At 36.7% G+C, this 21,341-nt stretch overlaps 1 protein-coding gene across 8 annotated transcripts in view; it reads left to right on the forward strand.

Moving 5' to 3' along the window:
* Positions 1 to 21,341, forward strand: part of EPC2 (enhancer of polycomb homolog 2 (Drosophila)) — a 123,635-nt gene that overhangs the window by 38,105 nt on the left and 64,189 nt on the right. For 4 of the 8 annotated variants that reach the window (XM_005859290.2, XM_005859291.2, XM_005859293.2 and 1 more), the window contains exon 2: positions 8,351 to 8,510. The exons of 1 other annotated variant lie outside the window; for it this stretch is intronic. In XM_005859290.2, coding sequence (XP_005859352.1) covers positions 8,351 to 8,510 — 160 coding nt within the window. Of the gene's footprint in view, positions 35 to 302; positions 345 to 5,383; positions 5,453 to 8,350; positions 8,511 to 21,341 lie in introns of those variants that run through there. 3 more of the 8 variants (XM_014534028.1, XM_014534029.1, XM_014534027.1) reach the window with 3 other exon arrangements.

The raw sequence follows: 21,341 nt of genomic DNA on the forward strand, positions 1-21,341 counted from the left end.
ATTATTATTGTAGATCATGCAGGGAGAACAAAGGGTAAAATATTTAACTGCAGCAGTGTTTGACTATATTCTGTGCAGTGAGAAAACCTGAAGTCATTTTCAAGGCCCACCATTACTTCTTTTCAGTCGGGTCAAGTTTCTAAGCTTTCTAAATCTCTGTTTTCCGGCTAATGAAAAGAACATAGTATTCTACCGAGTCTCCTGTCTACTTGCTCCAGGACTTCTATGAGGATCAAATGAGATGAGGCATGGGAAAACGCTTCACAGACATTGGTTAAAGTGTGAAATGTTTGCACCTGGCTATAAAGCAAGTCGTGTTCCTGGGTTGAAGAAACTGCAAGGAGGTTAGTCATCACTAGGGAGAGGAAGCCGGACGTTGCTATGTGACGTCATTACCCGGCTCCCACAGCGACCATTTCCGAGCTGGGCTGGGCTGGGCTGTGGGCCGCATTTCACGCCATGGTGTCTCGGCAGCATCTGTTGCGATTTGATGGGCTGTCACTCTGGGGTGGTGGCAGGGCCTATGTCCCACTTGGGGGAAGCCGAATGTTGCTTTGTGGGCCCCAGGTTCATGGTGCCAGTGCGCGTTACGGCAGCTTCTGCATTGAGCATCTGCCCCCTGGTGGTCAGTGTGCATCATAGCGACTGGTTGGACACAGCATATTAGCCTTTTATGTATACAGATTTCCCTGATAAAAAGATTTTGAGCATCTTTTAAAGTGTTTATTGGCCATTCCTGTATCTTCATGAAGTGTCTGCTTTCTTTAAAAGTTAAATTGTTTTCTTATTGAGTTATAAGAGTTCTTTTTATACAGTTGTTTGTATGGAAAATAATACAATAATCATGCAAGCACACATCTTTTGTGTACTCAAAACTATAAACCTACTTTGCCTCATTGTATATTCTACATACAAGTTTTCTCACATATATTGTGAGTATTTTTCCCCAGTCTGGCTTATCTTTTTGTTTTCTTAATGTAATTTGAAAAGCAAAATTTTTTTATTTTGAGGAAGTTCAGCTTATTAATTCTTCCATTTATAATTTGTGCTTTTTATGTCCTGAGAAATCTTTGCCAAATCCAGGGTCACTAAAATTTTTTCCCATATTTTCTGTAGATATTTTATAATTTAGGCTTTATGTTTAAATCTGTGATCTATTTTGAGTTAATTTTTGAGTGTAGTATGAGGTAGGAATATTGGGCTCAATTTTTTTTTTTTTTTTTTTTTTTACCAGCTCATGTCCAGACCATTTGATGAAAAGACTTCTTACCCCCATGTAATTGGCATCTTTGTCTAAAATTCATTACCTGTGTGTATGTGGGTCTGTTTCTAGACTCCTTTTATCTCCATTGCTTTATATGTTTATCTTTATGCCAGTAACACACTGTTGTTAACTTAGCTTTATGATTTAGCTTGTAATCAAATTGTGCATGTTCTTCAAATTCTCTTAAAAAAATTTTTTCAAGATTGTTTTGACTATTCTATTTCTTTTGCCTTTCCATATGACTTTTAGAATCAGCTTGTCCATTTCTGTGGGGTTTTTTTTAAGCCTATTGGGGTTTTATTAGGATTATGATGAGTCTATATCTAGATCAGTTTAGGGTGAAATTTACTTGAGAAAGTTTTTTTTTTGTTTTTTGTTATTGAACCTTCCAATCCATGACCATGTTATATTTCTCAATTTATGTTGCTGTACAAGTTTGGCCTATATTTTGTTAAACCCTAAATGTTTAGTTCTGATGCTGTTATAAATGATACTGCTTTTTTTCTCATTTTTCAGTTGCTAATGTATAGAAATAAAATTGAATTTTTATTATTGGCTTGCAATCTTTTGTTAAATTTACCTTTTAATTTTATCAGCTCTGTTAAGATTCCTTAGGGTTTTCTCCCTACATGATCATATCATGTGCAAATAGTTTTACCTTTTTTTTCCAATCTGTATGTTTTTATTTTTTTCTTCCCTCACTGCACTGGCTAAAACTTCTGGTAAAATGTGGACTAGAAGTAGTGAGAACAGACTTCCTTATTAGTTTGTTATTGATCTTAGGAGGAAAGCACTCACTCTTTGACCATTAAGTATGATGTTAGATATAGGTTTTTCATAGGTGCTTGCTCTTTATTAGCTTGAACACATTTCTTTCAGAGAAAGTTTTGTTTTGAATGGGTGTTGAAAAAGGTTTTTAATTGTCAAGATTTCTAAATTTTTTTGCTTTTGTTCTTAAAATTCCACTATTTTGAATATTGTACCTTTGTGATATGTTTTAATAAAAACAAGAAACTTTTATTCCTTATGTCATGGACTATTCTGAACACTTTAACTTACATAACCAACACAATAAACCTTTAAAGTATATCTTAACTAAATTTTACAGATGAGTCTCATATCATTATTTTCCAAAGGAACTTAAATTCCTTTCTTTTCCATCCCCTTCCTGGTAGGTATATGGGTATTCATTTCTAATAAGTGAGTTTTCTATTTGTTTCTCTTTGCATTCTATTTTGGGTTCTCCCCACATCCTCATTGATTTTAATTATTTTTAGACTAGAGGCCTGGTGCACAAAATTCATGCGGGGGTGGGGGTTCTCAGCCTGGCCTGTGCCCTTTCACAGTCCGGGAGCCCTCAGGGGATGTCCAACTGACAGCTTAGGTCCAGTGGGGAGCGGGCCTAAGCCATCAGTTGGACATCCTTAGCGTGCTGAGGTGGGAGAGGCTCCCGCCACCGCTGCTGTGCTCACCAACCATGAGCCCCGACTTCTGGCTGAGTGGCACTCCCCTGGTGGTCAGTGCACGTCATAGCGACCGGTCGTTCAGCTGTTTGGTCGACTTTCATATTAGCCTCTTACTATATAGGATTACATGAAACATTAACATGGTTCTAAAATTCAAAACAATACAAAGGGTATATGCTCAGAGAATTTTCACTTTGTCCTTATACTTTCTACGCCATCTGTAATACCTTATCTTTGTAATTCTTAACTACTATCTGATCAGTTTTATGAAAGTTCTATTGGCACTTGATAAGAAGGGGCTTTCGGTGTAAAGTTTGATATAAACAGTTTAAGTCTGCCTTATTAAGTTGCATAGGTAGGTCCATGATTATTTTTTGTCCCCTTGATTTGCCTTATGCTGAGTGTTGTGTTAAAGTTACTGATTATTACTGTTTCTTACCTATTACTACTTGCATATCCTGTAGCTTTGCTTTGTAAAATGGTTACTATGTTATTTGATGTATAGATAATCATAAATTACATAGATATTCAAATATAGGGTGTCCCCAAATATGTATACACACTTTGAATAATTATAAAGGCAGTGTTTATTAAAATCATTTCATTTTCAAAATTGAGCTATCAGCTATTAAAGTGTGTATACATTTTTTGGGATACCCTGTATATACTCACAATACATAGATATAGATATTTACAAATGATATGTAGATATTCAAAATCTTTGTTGTGAATTGTGGTTTATAGGTCATGCTTATTGTTCTTTGGCTTGAATTCTACTAGTCTGATATTAAGGTCTGATGCCTTATTGTCTTCTATTACATAGTAAACTTTCATCTGTGCCTTTAATTTTATTCTTTCTGAATAACTTGAACCTACTGTGTGTGTGTGTGTGTGTGTGTGTGTGTGTGTGTGTGTGTGTGTGTTGTATAAGCATATAGTTGAGTCTTGTTTTCATAGATGAGTAAAGACCATTTACATTTATTGCTGTGACTAAATATGTTTGATCTCAATTCTTTCATATTTAATTTTTAAAATTTTTGTTATATTGGCTGTTTTTACTTTTTGCTCGTTTCTAAAAAGACTAGAGGCTTGGTGCACGAAATTTGTGCACTTGGGGGGAGCAGGGTCCCTCAGCCCAGATTGTGAGAGGCCAGGCTGAGGGACCCCACCAGTGCACGATCGGGGCCGGGGAGGGATGCAGGAGGTTGGCCAGCCAGGGAGGGGCCATGGAAGGGCTCCAGGGTATGTCTGGCCCATCTCATTCAGTCCCAATTGGCTGGACCCCAGCAGCAAGCTAACCTACCAGTTGGAGCGTCTGCCCCCTGGTGGTCAGTGCACATCATAGCAAGCGGTTGAGCGGCCTTAGCATATCATTAGCATATTATGCTTTGATTGGTTGAATGGCCGACCAGACACTTAGAACATTAGGCATTTATTATATAGGATTATATTTGGTATTTGAGAAGGTTTTATTCATTCTCCCATTTTTAGCTGCATTATTTCCACTTTGATGTGCAGATTTTGAATATTAGTCTTCCAGCCTTTCCCCATCTTTGAAATATGTGTGTTTGTCTATACAGAATTTTGCTGAAGTTTTCCAGTCTTGGTTGAAGGAAGCCATGTGAAGATGGACCACACTATCCAATATGTTGCCACTAGTCATTTGTGGCTTTTGAGCACTTGAAATATGGCTAATCTGAATTGAGGTGTTCTATACATGCGAAAAAACAAACCACTAAATTTTTATCTGTTATTACAACAGATATCTAGAACTATTTTCATTTTTAAAAATTGAAACTCTGTTCAGTAAACAACATCTTCCCTTTTTCCTCCTCCCTCAAACCCCTGGCAACCAATTTTTGTTTCTATAAATTTGACTACTTTATACCGTTTATAAGTGAAATGATGCAGTGTTGGTCTTTTTGTGGCTGGGTTATTTCATTTAGCATAATGTTCATAAGGTTTATCCAAGTTGTAGCATGTGTCAGGATTTCTTTCTTTTTATGGCAGAGTAATATTCCATTACATGTATATACCACATTTTGTTTATCCATTCATCTGTCAATAAACTCTTGGATTGTTTTTACCACTTGGCTCTTGTGAACATGGGTGTGCAAATATCTCTTGGAAATCTCATATTCATTTCTTTGTATATGTACCCAGAAGTTGGATTGCTTGATCATATGGTATTTCTTTTTTTTAAATGGTCTTTCAATACATGAAAACAAATTTGTCTTTCCTTTTTACTTATGTCTTATTTAATTTCTTTCAGCAGTGTTTTGTGGTTTTTCATGTATAATTCTTTCACCTCCTTGGTTAAGTTTATTTTCTAAGTATTTTTCTCTTTTCAATGCTGTTGTAAATGGGATTGTTTTCTTAATTTCTTTACAGATTGCTCATTGTTAGTATATAAGAACAACTGATTTTTGTGTGTTGACATATCCTGTAACATTGTTAAATTTATTAGTTCTAATTTGTTTACTAGTTGAAGTAATTTTCTTCTATTCCTAGTATGTTGAGTGTTTTTCTTTCCATGAAAGAATGTTGAATTTTGTTAATGCATTAATTGAAATGATCATGGTGGTATTTGTCCTTCATTGTTTTATTATGATGCATTATATTGATAAATTTTTGTATCTTGCATTCCAGGAATAAATCCCACTTGGTCATGATATATAGTCACCATATTCTACATCCCCAGAATTTTATTAATCTTGTAACTGTGAGTTTATACCTTTTGACTACCTTAACCCATTTCCTCCTTCCTTCACCCTCCTCCGTGCAGTATTTTTGTCCGATTTTGGTATTGGTAATATTGGCTTCATAAAATGACTTGGAAATTGTCCCTTTTCTTTAATTTTTTAAAAATGTTTTTTATTTATTTATTTATTTTAAGAGAGGAAGGGGGAGAGAGATAGAAACATCAGTGTGAGAGCAAAACATTGATTGGCTGCCTCCTGCTTGCCCACTACCACAGATCAAGTGGCTACCCGGGCATGTGCCCTGACTGTTCATTGAATCTGTGACCTCTTGGTGCATGGGATGATGCTCAATCCAATAAGCAACACTGGCTGGGCTTCTTTAATTGTTGTTTTTTTTTTTAAGAGTTTAAGAAGGATTGTTGTTAATTCTTTCTCCAGTGAAGCCATCTAGCCATGAGCTTTTCTAGTTACAGGTTTGTTCAGACTTTTTATTTTCATGATTTAATCTTGATAGGTTGCATGTTTCTAGAAATTTATTTGTTTCTTCTAGATTACCCAATTCATTGGTGTATAATTGTTCATAGTAGTCTCATAATTCTCTTTATTTATGTGACATCATTTTTAATGTCTCATTTCTGATTTCTAGTATTTGGGTTTACTCCTATTTAGTTCAGTAACTAAGGGTTTGTCAATTTTATTGATCTTTTCAAAACAACTTTCTGTTTCATTGATTTTTCCCCCTGTTTTTATTTTCTATTTTATTTCTCCTCTAATATAGTCTTTCTTTTGCTAATTTACATTTTGTTTGTTCTTTTTCTAGTTTCATGAAATGTAATGTTAGGTTGTTGATTTGAAATCTTTTTAATGTAGATAGGATTTTAGTGCTATAAACTTCCCTCATAATATTGCTTTTGCTACATCCCTTAAGTTTAATTTTGAATTTTTGTTTTCATTTGTGTCAATATTTTCTAAATTCTCTTGTAATTTCTTTTTATCCTTTGGTTGTCCAAAAGTGTATTGTTCAGTTTTCATGTCCAGGGGTGGGGAAAATTAGGCTTACAGTTGTGAATACACAAAACAGAGTTTACTGTTGTGTTATTTATTAATAATTGTATTATTTTTCATATGAGCAGCTGTAAACCTACTATTGCCTACCCCTGCATTTGTGAATTTTTCACTTTTCCTGTTGCTGTTGATTTCTAGTTTCATTCTGTTGTGATTGTAAAAGATACTTGGTATGATTTCAGTCTTCTTAAATTTGATAAAACTTGTTTTGTGCCGTAGCGTGTGATCTATCCTGGGAAATGTTTTGTGAGTGCATGAGAAGAATGAGTGTTCTGCTGTTGTTGAATGGAATGTTCCGTTAAGTTCAGTTGATCTGTAGTGTTGTCTAAGTCCTTTTTCTTTGTTGATATTCTGTCTGATTGATCTATCTATTATTGAAATCTCCTGTTTGGTAAAATTCTCCTGTAAATCCATCAGGTCCAGATCTTTTGTTTGCTGGGAGCTTTTTAATTTCTTCATTTTCATCAGTTGTTATTGGCCTATTCAGGTTTTCTGATTCTTCCTGATTCAGTTTTAGAAGATTTATATGTTTCTAGGAATTTGTTCATTTTTCCCAGGTTTTCCAGTTTGTTGGCATATAGTTGTTGATAGTATTTGCTTACAATCCTTTGTATTTCTGTGGTGTCTGTTGTTACTTCACCTCTTTCATTTCTAATTTTATTTATTTGGGTCCCCTCTCTTTGTTTCTCAATGAGTCTGGCTAAGAGTTCATCAATCTTGTTTATCTTTTCTTGTTTATCACCTCTTGGATTCATTTATGTTTTGTACCAGTATTTTAGTCTCTCTGTCATTTATTTCTGCTCTGATCTTTATTATTTCCTTCCATCTGGGCTTTTCTTGCTGCTCTCTTTCCAATTTGTTTTGTTTTAGGGGATTTTAAAAAACGTTTAATCTGAATATGAAGGGGAATTCTTGGGGGGTAAGATAACCTAATTTTCCTTCCACAAGGTATAGCTGGTTAGAGGGGAATGGTCCACTGTGGGTCAAGGGAGAAAGTATGCATTAAGTGGGAGGTGATTGAAAGTATTAGAATCTGGTATATTTTATAAGAAGTTTTTGTTTAACTTTGTCTGTTGAGTATCATTTTATCTTTCTTTGAATTATCCAGAATTTTGTATTGTTGAAGTTTTTGCAATATAAATGCAGAAGACACTTAAAATCTGCAATAAAAATTATTTTCTTGCCATTTGCATATTTGTTTGTAACTTGGTATTGGTGACAAACACCTCAGTCACTTTAGCAAACAAGGGATCAATTTTCTTGTAATTAAGATGTTAAATTCTAGCTTGTGAAGAATATGTATATATTTAATCTTTAAAAATTCTACTTATTAAAATTGTAATCATCTAAGGCAGTGGTTCTCAACCTTCCTAATGCCACGACCCTTTAATACAGTTCCTCATGTTGTGGTGACCCCCAACCATAAAATTATTTTCGTTGCTACTTCATAACTGTAATTTTGCTACTGTTATGAATCGTAATGTAAATATCTGATATGCAGGATGTATTTTCATTGTTACAAATTGAACATAGTGATTAATCACAAAAACAATATGTAATTATATATGTGTTTTCCGATGGTCTTAGGCGACCCCTGTGAAAGGGTCGTTCGACCCCCAAAGGGGTCACGACCCACAGGTTGAGAACCGCTGATCTAAGGTGACATCTAAGTATGAACCACAAGTATTAAAGGAGAGCAACGGCAATGTTTTCCTAATTTTGCGGCAAAGGAACTGTTTATAATTGATTCTTAAAGCACCTTTCTATTATTAAACCAAGTAAAACTTAAATATAATTATGCATTAAAGTAACATTATTAAAACAACTTATGTTGCCTACTTTACATTTTCCAGGAACATCACTTACAGCGAGCTATTTCAGCACAGCAAGTGTTTAGAGAGAAAAAAGAGAGCATGGTCATTCCAGTTCCTGAGGCAGAGAGCAACGTCAACTATTACAATCGCTTGTACAAAGGAGAGTTTAAACAACCCAAACAGTTCATTCATATTCAGCGTAAGTTTTTTAATTCATTATTTTCTGTTTGTAATTTAAAATTCTTTCTCTCTTTTGCCCAAAGAGATTTACATTTTTTAATTTGTATATACTGATTAATAGAAATGTAAAACATTAAGTAATAAAATCTCTCTGTGCTTATATCTGAACTTGGAGATCATTTTGAGTGTTAGTTGCATTTGGAGCATTTGATATTAATGTAGTGTAGGATTTTGTATAGCACTAGTTTTTATAAAATTCTAATTCTGCCTCCTTTATACACTCGTTTTTTCCATTGTTACTAATTAAATGATCACCATCTCTTGCCTCTTTTAATAACCTCCTAATTATTATATTACTACCCCCATCTCCTTACCCTTTTCTAATTCATCTATTCACAAAGTCCATCAGCACCAGAGTGTCTTCCCGAAGTGTCAGTCTAAATCCTACTGTTCTTTATTGTCTACTAGAGGCCCAGTGCATGAAACTCGTGCACTGGTAGGGTCCCTAGTGGCTGCTGGCTGCCAGCCAGGTACTCCCTCCATTCCCCTGGACGCCTGCCACTGCTGCTAGCCAGAGCCTCCCTCCCTTCCCCCAGCCGCTTGCCAGCACCAGGGCCTCCCTCCCTTCCCCTGGCTGGCCCGCCCCCTGGTCGAACTTCCAGAAGAACTCCAGTCGAGGGGACAATTTGCATACTACGCTTTTATTATATAGGATAGTAGGAGTTTTCAACCAACTCCTCACAGACATGCTACTGTCTTGTCTAATGGTGCACGCACACGCACCCACCATCGGGTAGTTTGTTAGAATAGAGATTCCAGCATTTTGTTTAGGCCTACCTATCTAATAATCTCTGGTATGCAACTGTTATAAAGAATGTTTTAGCAGTTCCTCAAGTAATTCTGAAACATCTTCAGATTATTAGTCACAGGACTATAATATCTGTGTTTTAAGTAGATTCCACGATGAATATTTTTTCATTTGTCATCTTTGAAATGAGATTGCATTTTTAAATTGTTATTGACCTGGATTGAAGTTTGGTTTAACTAAAGAGAATTTACATTTGTTTCTGCCAGGCATCTGAGACACTTGCCAATCTGAGAGCATTTTAAATTCTTGTCTTGTTTGTTTTCTTTGTTTGTTTTTGTACCACACTGGTAGCTTTAGTTCAGACTATAGACCTGCTTGGAGTTTAGTTCTCAGAGGGAGATTTTCCCCTTCCTTCTACCTAAGGGCAAGTAGAGAAATACAGAGTTCTTTGCTTTTCCTTTCTGCATGACCAGTTTATTTTCTTACCGTACACTGAGGTTGTTGCCCTTTGGTAGAGCATGCTTTATGTAGGAGTATACTATGAAGTCTCCTAATAGACTCCAGCATAAAGTTTTTTTTTTTCTTCCTTACTGTACATAAAGTCATGGTGCATTTGTAATTGATGTTTTTTGACAGAATTTAGTAATAGCCGGATTCTCCATTTTGAATACAAGCTACTTTGTGATTTATTCCCTGATAGCTCTGTTAACCTCATTTTCTGTTGTTTATTCCCTTACTCTCTGCAACATAGGCACTAACTAAAAATCATACACATTTGCCTTGCTTTACATGTCACAATTACTTGCATGTGCTATTCAAGTCTTCTTTCCCTTCTTATAGCTCATTTAAGGCCTAACTCACTTATAAAGTTTACCTACTTTTCTCATTCTACCTATCTTCTTTGCTTATCTCAGTATTTTGTACATACCTCTATTAGAGGATTCACCATATGTCATTGCAGTTATATGCAGCCATTCTTTCTCTCCTTTTAAACTGTGAGTTCCTTGAGGACCGAAGACTGTTTTCTTTTGTTTTTTTATCTTTAGAATAAAGTGCATGGCTTATAGATGCTCAATGAATGGCATGTTTGTTGACTGATTCAGTTGTTTTTAAATGACTTATAAGTCTGTTAGGTGTCATAACCATTTTCCAGAGACTGAAGCACTCAAGAAAAACACACATGCATACATTATTTGTGATATGTTTCCTCTGTGTTCTTTCATTTTGAGTTCCTTTAGCTTATTGAAGTTGCCTTATCTTTGCATCAGGAAGGAGATAACTGTTCACAATAGGAATTTTAAGAATTTGTCAAGCTAAAGTATCCATTTTTTATTTTATTTTAATAATAGTATAGCCAGACAATAGGACTATTTGTAAAATCTATTCTAGGAAACCAAGAAGGAAGAAATTGGGTGTAACCATCCAGGTCAGGCCCATTGGATAGAGTAAACATTAATTTTGTATTGGTGTTTATTTGTTTTGTTTTGTTTTTTTCATTTTATTCTATTGTAAGAAATTTGAATAAAAATAACAGAAAATTATTTTAACCTTTTAGTCTATCAGCATATATATTCTATATACTATGCAATTTCATACTATACATACAATTTTTTATTCTGCTTTTCTACTTATGTTTTTTTTTAAGTTTCTCAAGTTTTTATATTACATAGTCTCTTATTTTCATTTTCAATGTATACTACTTTTTTATCAAATTGATTTTCCACAATTTGCTTACCTTTGTGATTATTATTGGCTTTAAGGTTATCTGTAGTAAAACTTAATCTTGTGTTATTTAGGTGTTATTTTTTACAGGAAAGCTTAAAAAGTTATTTTTTTATATAACTCCTTTTAAGCCCTTAAATACAAGAAACTTCAAATAATATTGCTCTGGATTTTTCTTTTTCTTCTTTTATGATAGATTTGAAAGAATCCCCACTAGCCTCACTAGAAAAAGACATTGCAAAATTGCCACAGTAAGGTGGCCTAGTGCAGCCCTATCATATTGCTTGCCTGGGGTTTGGCAGAAACCTCTTTATTGGCCCTTCTGCTCTAGCTTCATGCCTTCCGGTCCGTTGTCTACTGTTGTAGTCATTACCGATTTAGAATTTTTCAAAGACTCTGTTGTGAATAGGATAAAATTTTAACATTTGTTGTGCCTGTCCAGCCACAGTTCCCTGTGTGTTCTTTCACTATGATACCAGCCTTACTGAAATGACCTTTTGGAGAGAATTTACTTTTCTTGACTCTAAGCTCCTGAGGAACAGAAGCTTCAACTCATTCACCATATAGTTCTTATAGTCCCAACACCTCACACCCCCAATTCCTGTCTTCATACTTTCAGCTATAATAATGAGCTCCTTGCAACTCTCTAACTTACGTCTTATTTTCTAATGCTTCCATGGCTTCACATAGCCCTTTACTTCTCTCTTCCACTTGTTAAAACATAACTTGTTCTCCAAATCTCATCTTTAGGATTACCTTTACGAGCCTTTTTCTGACCCCTTTAAGTCCTTGGCACTATTTACCTCAAGCTCTCCTGTGCCATGTTTGCACCCTCAGTGTGGCACTGACCGCTTTCAGTTGTGATTGTTGCCCTCTGTTGCTCAGTAAACATAATGCTCGTTGAGAGCAGGGGAATTTTTTTCTTTTAATTTCACTGCCTAGTATAGTACCTAGCATGTGGTTAGGTATGTAATTATTTGCTGAGTAAATAAATGAGTGAATGGATAGTGTGGCTAAAAGCATACATATCAGGGCATTTTTTTTTTGACATCCATCTTGTAGAACTCAAAATTGTATGCAGAATCAAATACAAGAATAAAATTATTGGTGTGTACAGTGAAATTGAGAAATCTGTTGTGTGGAGAATTCAGGGGAAAGGATATGTAGGGTAGAGCCCTCTTGTTATCTGTTAGAGGGGGAGAGGAACTCTCCCAAAGTAAATTGAATTCTGCTGTTTTGTATCTGTGGCCAAGATCTTAAACCCTGGCAAAGTGCCTGTGTGTATACTCTATTGTATACCTCAGTACACTTGAAGCTGGCTCCTCCTCAGTCTGATAAAGCTGACCAGTATACACTGGGAAAAGAAGAAAAATCCTATTTATTTAATGTAAAGTGAACCTGTCTAGTGCACTCGATTTTTAGCAAAAGTGAGACACATGTTGGTCTAACACCCAGCTTCAATCTCATTATCTTGGAATGTCCTTTGCTATTCTCATGAAACAAAAATGATGGTAATTGACCCTTAGCACTGGCAGGACAAACATGTTTTGATTAGAAAGAGTTGGAAAAGATCCCAAATGAAGAGCATTGCTTTGTTTATATAGTAAAACTTCTTGGTGAAAAGGATGCATTGTAGGAACATCATTTTCCTGTAAAATTGTCACTAGGATATGTATTAAGTCAAATTGAGCACAAATCCCATTAGATGACATCACACTTTTAAATCACAAGTATAAAAGCTGATTGTATCAAATTTGTGGAGAACCACATTCCAGGTGAGGCTGGATTCCAGTTTGGGGTAATTAGAGGGATTATAACAGGGATGTTTAGCAAGGCCAGGCATTGAAGGCAGTCCACATTCTGATCAGGTATCTTTAAGTAGTTTTCCTCTTTTCTTGAGATTGAGCTGACCCTCCTTACTTTGGATGAAGCTGTGAATGTGGATACTAGGGCTGAAATGGTCAACCATTATCTGGGTACCTACTAATCCAGGAAGGAGAAAGAACTCCAGAACTCAGAAAATATTAAGATAATGCAAGGTGTTTTGGGCAAAAGCAAAATAATCATTTGGCAGTCTGGGATAGAGAGACCAAAGAGAAGTTTAGGTACAAGGAGAGTGCCCCTTGGGCCTATATGCATTTATTTATGTCCACTATGAAAAGAAGTTGTTTGGAGTGACTGAATAAAACACAGTGCAATATATTAAAGACTAGGGTTAAAAGAAATCAGGGAGAAAATAAAAGATAGTATAGTAAGAGGTAAATTTGATGCATAGTGTTACATATTTTAGGCATGATATAATTAGACAAAGCAAAAAAGTAATGTTGGTTTTACGGTGCATATTTCAGTGGATGTTTCCTGGTACTGAAGCATTCAGAACTCTCCTGTGGGGCCACACAAAGAAGATACTGTCATATAACCAGCAGCACACCTGGTTGTGCTAATATGAGTTGCCATAAATAGGCCTTCAGCACATTCACTTAGCAACTAGCATCTCCAGAAAGATTCTTCAGTGACAACACACTGCCCTGAGAGTTGACACCTTTTAGCATCTTATCTGTCTCCCTGTCTATCATAAAAGACTAAATTTTCTTCCCATCTGACCCCAGTAATATAATTTCATGGACTGCCTATCTATAAAAATATTTTCTCATGCTTATTTCCTGAAAATTTTAATAGACTAAAAGTTTTTTTTTCTACAGTTATGGGTAAAAAGCATAATAAAATATTTAACATTTACTGATTTTGCCCACATCCCATAGTGTTTTACATATGTTAACCAGTTAATTGCCACACATCCAAAGTGGAAACTATCCCCACACACCATGATATTTTGAATTTAATTAAAAAAATCATCTGATTCTGGAGTTGAATAAAGGATGTCATCTTCTTCTTGGCAGGCGCTTGGTTCAATTATTTCTTCATCTGATGCCATTTATGGGGATTGAATTTTATTTGCACAATATAATGTATTACAACAATAAATTCAATAATAAAATAATAATTTTAATTCTACGGAAATACCAACAAAAGCGAGTGCAAAATAAAAATAAACCGTCAACACGAAAAGCCTCGAAAACACTAAATTTTGTTGATGTGCCAAAGACGAAATCTGTAAAAAAAATAATGAAGAATGCACACACCATGTTTACCATTTTAGGTGTGAAATTCATGATAACACAAGTCTCAAGTGTCGCAGTGTTTATCTCTCACGTGTCTGAGTGGCAGCCCTATATATCGATATTGGAATTTCTTCCACATGTGCTGGAATATTTACGAACTTAGGTTACCATAATTTTCTTTACAAACCCAGAGATGTCACTAACAAGTTTGATTTTAAAATTGGGCGACCAGAGTTGATATGTGAGGTTTACGGTTATAGACGCGCATGGCATGTGGGAAAGGTCTGCCGCTTGTGTCTATAAATGCTTATGGCTACAAAGGGTTAAAATACAAAGGAATCTTATGAGGCAGGTAATACATACATTTTGTTGATGTTGTTAATCCTTACTCGAGAATATTTTTCCCACTGATTTTTAGAGAGAGTGGAAATGTGTGTGTGGGTGGGGGAGACATCAATGTTGCCTCCTGCACATGCACAACCAGGGTCGGGATTGGGCCTGCAACCCATGTACATGCCCTTGACTGGGAATCAAACCTGGATCATTCGGTCCATGGGCCCACACCCTATCCACTGACCAAAACTGGCCAGGGCTTTACCTTCTTTTTAAAGGAAGATGATGTAAAGAGCTCAAGGTAGTGCAACCAGCAAATGAAAGCGTCAGAATTAAAACCCAGGACATCTGGCTCTACAAGGTGCATGGTTTACTTTGATATACTGCTTCTCAGTCATGCCTCATTGTTACAAGATACAAATATTGATGTGCATTAAAAAATATCCATTACTATTCATGTGTGGTTGATAATAGAATCAGCAGTGAGAATAAAGTATTTCTTTTTTGGATGGATACATTGCAGGATAGATGATAGGTTGTCTGCTGATTGAAAAGGGAGATCTGGATGTGAAAGACAGATGTGAACACCTGCTATGACATTTTTCTGGTTTGGTCTGGCAGAGTTGCTTAAATAATGAAGCCTACTGTGCATGGGGATGAGGGAAGGTGCCAGGAAGAGGGAAAAGATTGGAAAAGAGAGCCATGAGAGTAATAAAAACACATTTTATAATTTTAAGTTAGTGTGGAGCTCCAGTAAAAAGGAGTGAATTTTATTAGCATTTAAAAAGGCCTCTGATCTAATATTTGTTAAAAAAAAACACACACACACACAAAACTTTTCAGTTTTATCAATCAAAGATATTAGGAGGAGAAAGCCACTAGGGTGACAATATGGGGTAAGCCTTTAAGAAAAATTCCCATTCCAGTACATGTGCGCATGTGCATAGGTGTACACACACACACGCAATATAAGGAATCAGCCAAGAATTTTGGGCTCTGGGAACAGAGCTAGAGAATTGCTTCTGGTGCCTCTGGGTATCCTGACTTTCCAAGTTCAACCCATCTTTGAAGATAATCCTGCAATCCTGATAGAGGGAGGCCCAAGTTTAGAAGACTGTGGCAGGTACTGATTTCTAAAACCTCGAACAAAGGGCTGTGCTTGGCAAGCAATAAAATTTGCTTTGGGTGGAATGAACTGGACTGCATAGGACCTTGGTCAGATTTGCTTTATTTTCTATGTTTAACATTACCTGTCATGGTTGTACAGAGGAGCCTGAAATGGATAATAGAAATGATGTAAAAGATGTAAGAATACAAAAGCATTTATAATTTTGTTTATTAAATAATCCAAGATGATTATATTTTAGTGATTAAAATAATTGTTTTCAATATTGGAGAGCGGGGCATCCGACCAACCCCTCCTCCTCTACCAGCAGAGAAGTGCCCAGCTCACTCCCTCCGCCAGTGGAGCAGCGCCCCGCCCAGCCCGACCCCTCCACCAGCGGAGCATCATCCGGCCCAACCCCTTCACCAGTGGAGCAGCATCTAGTGGCCTGTCATTATCATCAGCTGAGCAGTGCTAGGCCTGCCCTGCCACCTTCACATGTGGACCACCTGGACACAGGGAGCTGCTACCCCAACCCAGAATGCACGACTGCACGCCCTTGGACGACTGACCCCACTGCTTTGACACAGACCTGCCACAGCGAACCAGCACAACCAGTTAACTCTGGATGTACAGGCCAGACCCCATGACTCTGTCTATTTCAACAGTGCCCCAGACTAACGGACTGCTAAAATGGGGAGACAAAGAAACAATCCCAAATGAAAGAAAAGGAGGACTTGCCAGAAAGGTAACTAAACGAAATGGAGGCAAGCAATTTGTTAGATAAAGAATTAAAGGAATAGTTATAAGGGTGCTCAAACAATTTAGGGAGATCTACAAGCAACTAATGAGAATTATAAGGAATTAATGATAACTACACCAACATGAAACGAGATGAAGCAATGAATGAGAATCAATCAAAATGAAGAATGACATAGCTGAAGTAAAGAATACCCTGGAAGGATGCAACAATAGATTAGAAGACACTAAGGACTGAATCAGCGAATTAGAAGAGAATGTAGAATAAAATACCCATTCAGAGCTGCAATTGGAAAACAATATTAAAAGTAGGAGAGTTTAAGGAGCATTGGGACAGCATGAAACATAACATTCATATAATAGGGGTACAAGAAGTAGAAGAATCAGCAAGGAATAGAGAACCTCTTTGAAGAAATAATGACAGAAAACTTCCCTGATCTGGGGAAGAAAAAAGTCACACAAGTCCAGGAAACACAGAGTCCCGAACAAGAGGAACCCAAAAGAACCCACCCCAAGACACATAATTAAAATGGCAGATGTTAAAGACACAATCTTAAAAGCTGCAAGAGAGAGACAGAAAGTTTCCTACAAAGGCTCTCCCATTAGACTGTCAGCTGATTTCTCAATAGAAATACTTCAGGCCAGAAGAGAATGACATGAAGTATACAAAATAATGAAAAGCAAGGGATTGAATCCAAGACTACTCGATCAACCAAGGCTATCATTCATAATGAAAGAAATTAGGAGTTCTGCAGACAAAAAATGACTAAGAGTTTATTACCACCAAACCAGCAATGCAAGAAATGCTACAAAGACTATTGTAACATGAAAGAGAGAGAGAGAGGGCAGAACACAGGCATAAAGAGTAAAAATGGTAATATCTATCAATAATAGCCTTAAATAATGGCTTAAATATTCAAATTAAAAGACATAGGGTAGCTGAATGGATAAGAATGTGTGTGTGTGTGTGTGTGTGTGTGTGTGTGCGAACTAAAGATTCACACAGATGAAAGTGAAGCGTTGAAGGCATGGAAAAATTTTTTACATGCACATGGAAATGTTAGGAAAGCTGGGAAGGATAGTAAAACTCATAATTGACAAAATATACTTCAAAATGAAGACCACTTCATAATACTAAAGGGATTGATACAACAAAGAGAATAAACCCTGGTAAACATATGTGTACCCAATATAGTAGCACCCAATTATATAAAAAAAACTTCTGGGGGACTTAAAGGGAGAGAGTGACAGCAATTCAATCATAATAGGGAACTTTAACACCCCACTGACATCATGGGATAGTTCTAGACAAAAAAATCAACAAGGAGACAGTGATCCTGAATGACACACTCGATCAAATGGATTTAATTGACATTTACAGAATATTTCACCCCAGAGCTGTAGAATATACATTCTTTTATCTAGTGTACATGGGACATTATCAAAGATAGAGCACATGCTAGAACACAAACGAAGTCTCTACACATTCAAGAGGATTGAAATCATATCAAGCATCATCTTGGATCACAGTCACATAAAACTAGCGATCAACAAATAAAAACACCCCAAAACAGTCAAGCACATGGAGGCTAAATAGCATGTTATTAACCCTTTGAGTGCCAACCAATATCCTAGGAACTATGCTAAAATTGCCAAGGCATTTTTGCTGATTTTACAGCAGTTTAGGAAAAAAATTATGAGTCACAAATAAATGAAGTTACGTATTCAATATCTTCCACAAAATCGTCATCTTCACAGCAAGAATTGACATATTTAGCAATATCATCATCACTAATAAAAGCAGACTTAGAACTGGACACTGCAGGAGGAGCGCGATGGCGCTCCGGCACTTTTGGCGAAAGACAGGAGGAGCGCGATCGCACTCCCAGCACTCTAGGGGTTAAACAGTGAATGGCTTACCAATGAGATCAAGAAAGAAAAAACTGCCCTAACTGGTTTGGCTCAAGTAGCAAAATTTTCAGATACAACATCTAGGGCAAGAGAAACAAAGGAAAAAAAACAAATGGGACTACATCAAAATAAAAGGCTTCTGCACAGCAAAAGAAACCACCATCAAAATGAAAAGGGAACCCACTGTATGGGAAAAACATAATTTACAATGATACATCTGATAAGGGGTTAATTTACAACATATATATGAATAATCTGATATTAGTGGGACATTGCAGCTTTGGTATTTAGTTATTGACTGTTTTAACTTATATCAAGTTATGTGATTCATGTAGATTTTTAGATCTGTGTGGGGGGAAATCATACCTGATTTACATGATTACTTGAAAAATAAAATGAAATACTGTTAGAAACATAGATGAGAAACATCAATTGGCTGCTGCATGCCCCCTACTGGGGATGGAGCCTGCTACCCAGGCATGTGTCCTGACCTCTTGGTGCATGGGTCAGTGCTCAACCACTGAGCTACACCAGCTGGGCCACACACCTTACTTTTTTTAAAAAAATCACTATTGCATTACTTAGGTCCTATCTAATATAATTAAGCTATATCCCCTCTCTAATGATGAAAATCTCTACCTGAAAGATTCAGAGAATTCACTTACCCATTCTCATAGTATGTGGTTCCCATAGTTGTAATCATTGCTACTAATTTTTGCTAGTAATGCTTATTATTTATATCAAATGTTGATTCTTCAAAGGGGGAGAGAAATGTCAGTTGGCTGGTCAGCAAAAACACTAATAAGAGTGTTTATAGTATAAACCTGGAGCTTTTTTTAGTCAAGTAGAGCAACTTGAATCACTGTGTGATCTTGTGGAAAGTAGCCTTGGACTTCTCTGCACTTTTTATATTTGTACATTGGGGAGGGAGTGTAAGGAAGGTCTCTGGCCAAGTCATAACTGTAGGAAATCTCAGAGAATCAAAGTCAAGGTTCACACTCTTGACTTTCAACATTAATGATCTCGGTACAGTATCCGAGAACTGCTTGGCTTGGAAGCTATCAGAACCTTGGAGAGCTCCAAATAAAAGAGGAGATGGTGCTTGGGTTGCTTCTGAGCTTTGAGATACACTTGCTTGTCAGTAACTATTTTTTAAAGTTATGTGAAGCCTGAGAAAAAGATTTACAAATTTTATTTATTTTTAAAATACTTTTATTGCTTTTTAGAGAGGAAGGGAGAGGGAGAAAGAGAAATATCCATGTGAGAGTAGAATATCGATTGAGCCACAACCTGGACATGTGCCCGGACTGGGAATTGAACCAGCAACCTTTTGGTGCACAGGATAATGCCCAACCAGCTGAATGACAGCCAGGGCAACTTACAAATTTTAAAAGTTCAGCCAGTTATCTTATATTAGACATAAGTAAAGTTTATAATATTTTAAGAGCAAGGACTTGGGTTTAGATCAGAGGTTCTCAAAACATTGTCCATCATAACTTGGGAACTTGTTTGAAATGCAAATTCACAAGCTGTTTCCAGATCTACTGAGTCAGAAATGGGTGCTCAAGCTCAGTAATCTGTTAACAAGCCAAACAGATGATTGTGGTGAATGCTAAAGTTCGAAAAACACTGGTTTAAAAGCTTTAATGATATTCTCGTGTCAAGGAGAGACTTCTGAGCCTTTGCCAAGTCCCATGTTTAAGAAATATATGGGATTTTAGGAAGATGGTTTATTCAAACTGCTTCCGAGTTCATGATTCTGCCTAATCAGAGCCCATTTTCGTGTACACTAGGTTCCATGTACTGAGGTATAGATGTGCAGTATGTAAAACCATTTAACTCTGCTTATTTATTTATTTTTTAATCCTCACCAGAGGATATTTTTTTCATTGATCTTTAGAGAGAGTGAAAGGGAGGGGAGGAGAGAGAGAGAGAAGAAGAAGAAGGAAAAAAAGGAACATCGATGTGAGAGAGACACAGGAACTGGTTGCCTTCCACACATGCCTGACTGGGGCTGGGCATGGAACCTGCAACCAAGGTACATGCCGTTGGCCAGGAATTGAACCCAGAACCCTTCGGTTCATGGGCCAATGCTCTAACCACTGAACAACCAGCCAGGGCTAACTCGCTAACTCTGCTTTTTTAAAATAAATGTGTGTGTGTACACACACACACACACACACACACACACACACACTCCTTATATATGCATATACAACTTCTATGGACATATAGTTCTGAATTTTTGTTGTTTAAAGGTGGACTTGGATTATATACTAGTAGTGTCCTATCACAGGTAATTTGTATCTCTTGCACTTAAGCATATGCCTTATGGTATTGATATCTATTCTAATTTAGAAGGAAGTCTGTCAAGCATATTGTACTTGAGGTATCGTCAGTGTGTGTTGTTAGTGGGTTCATAAAATTAATAAACATAATTTGTTGTATAAGAAAGGAAGTGAAGAGTTGGAAGGTGAGATAGACCAGCAAGAACACCAGTTCTTTTAATGATACTGTTGAAAGTCATCACAACTCATGACATTGACATTTCAGCCATGCAGAAAGACCCTGGTGGTCCTGTGTTTCTATGTGCTTCATATTTCATGTTATTTGGCCAGAGCCTTAACACTGGCCCACACACTACTCTGAAATTTCAAGAAAATAACTGAGTCAGTTAAATAACAATCCCAAGGTAAAAGTCTTAATAGGTGACGACCCACTTAAACTCAGAGTCTGCTCTTCTGTCCAAAGCCACTGAAACCTGATATCCCCCTTCACGCATCCCCGAGTTCCCAATATGCCTGCCATCTTCTTACAGGTAGCCATTGGTCCACATGAATGGAACTCCTGCTAAAAACGTCTTCAACCAATCAATACCTGCCAACAATGTCAGTCAGGAGGCATCTGTTTAAGCCCCTGAATCGGTCAGCATAGGTTATGCACTCATTTCTAGATTTAAACAGTATTCGGTTACTATTCTCACCTTATTCTTAAGAGGCAAGGGAAGAGCATGCAAATAGAATGTCCTGCACGAAATTAGGGGTGCTTGAAAACATTTTATTAACCAGAATTTGGCTGCATAACTGGGTC

Source organism: Myotis brandtii, unplaced genomic scaffold (assembly GCF_000412655.1).
Source record: "Myotis brandtii unplaced genomic scaffold, ASM41265v1 scaffold125, whole genome shotgun sequence".
NCBI classification, from domain to species: Eukaryota; Metazoa; Chordata; class Mammalia; order Chiroptera; family Vespertilionidae; genus Myotis; species Myotis brandtii.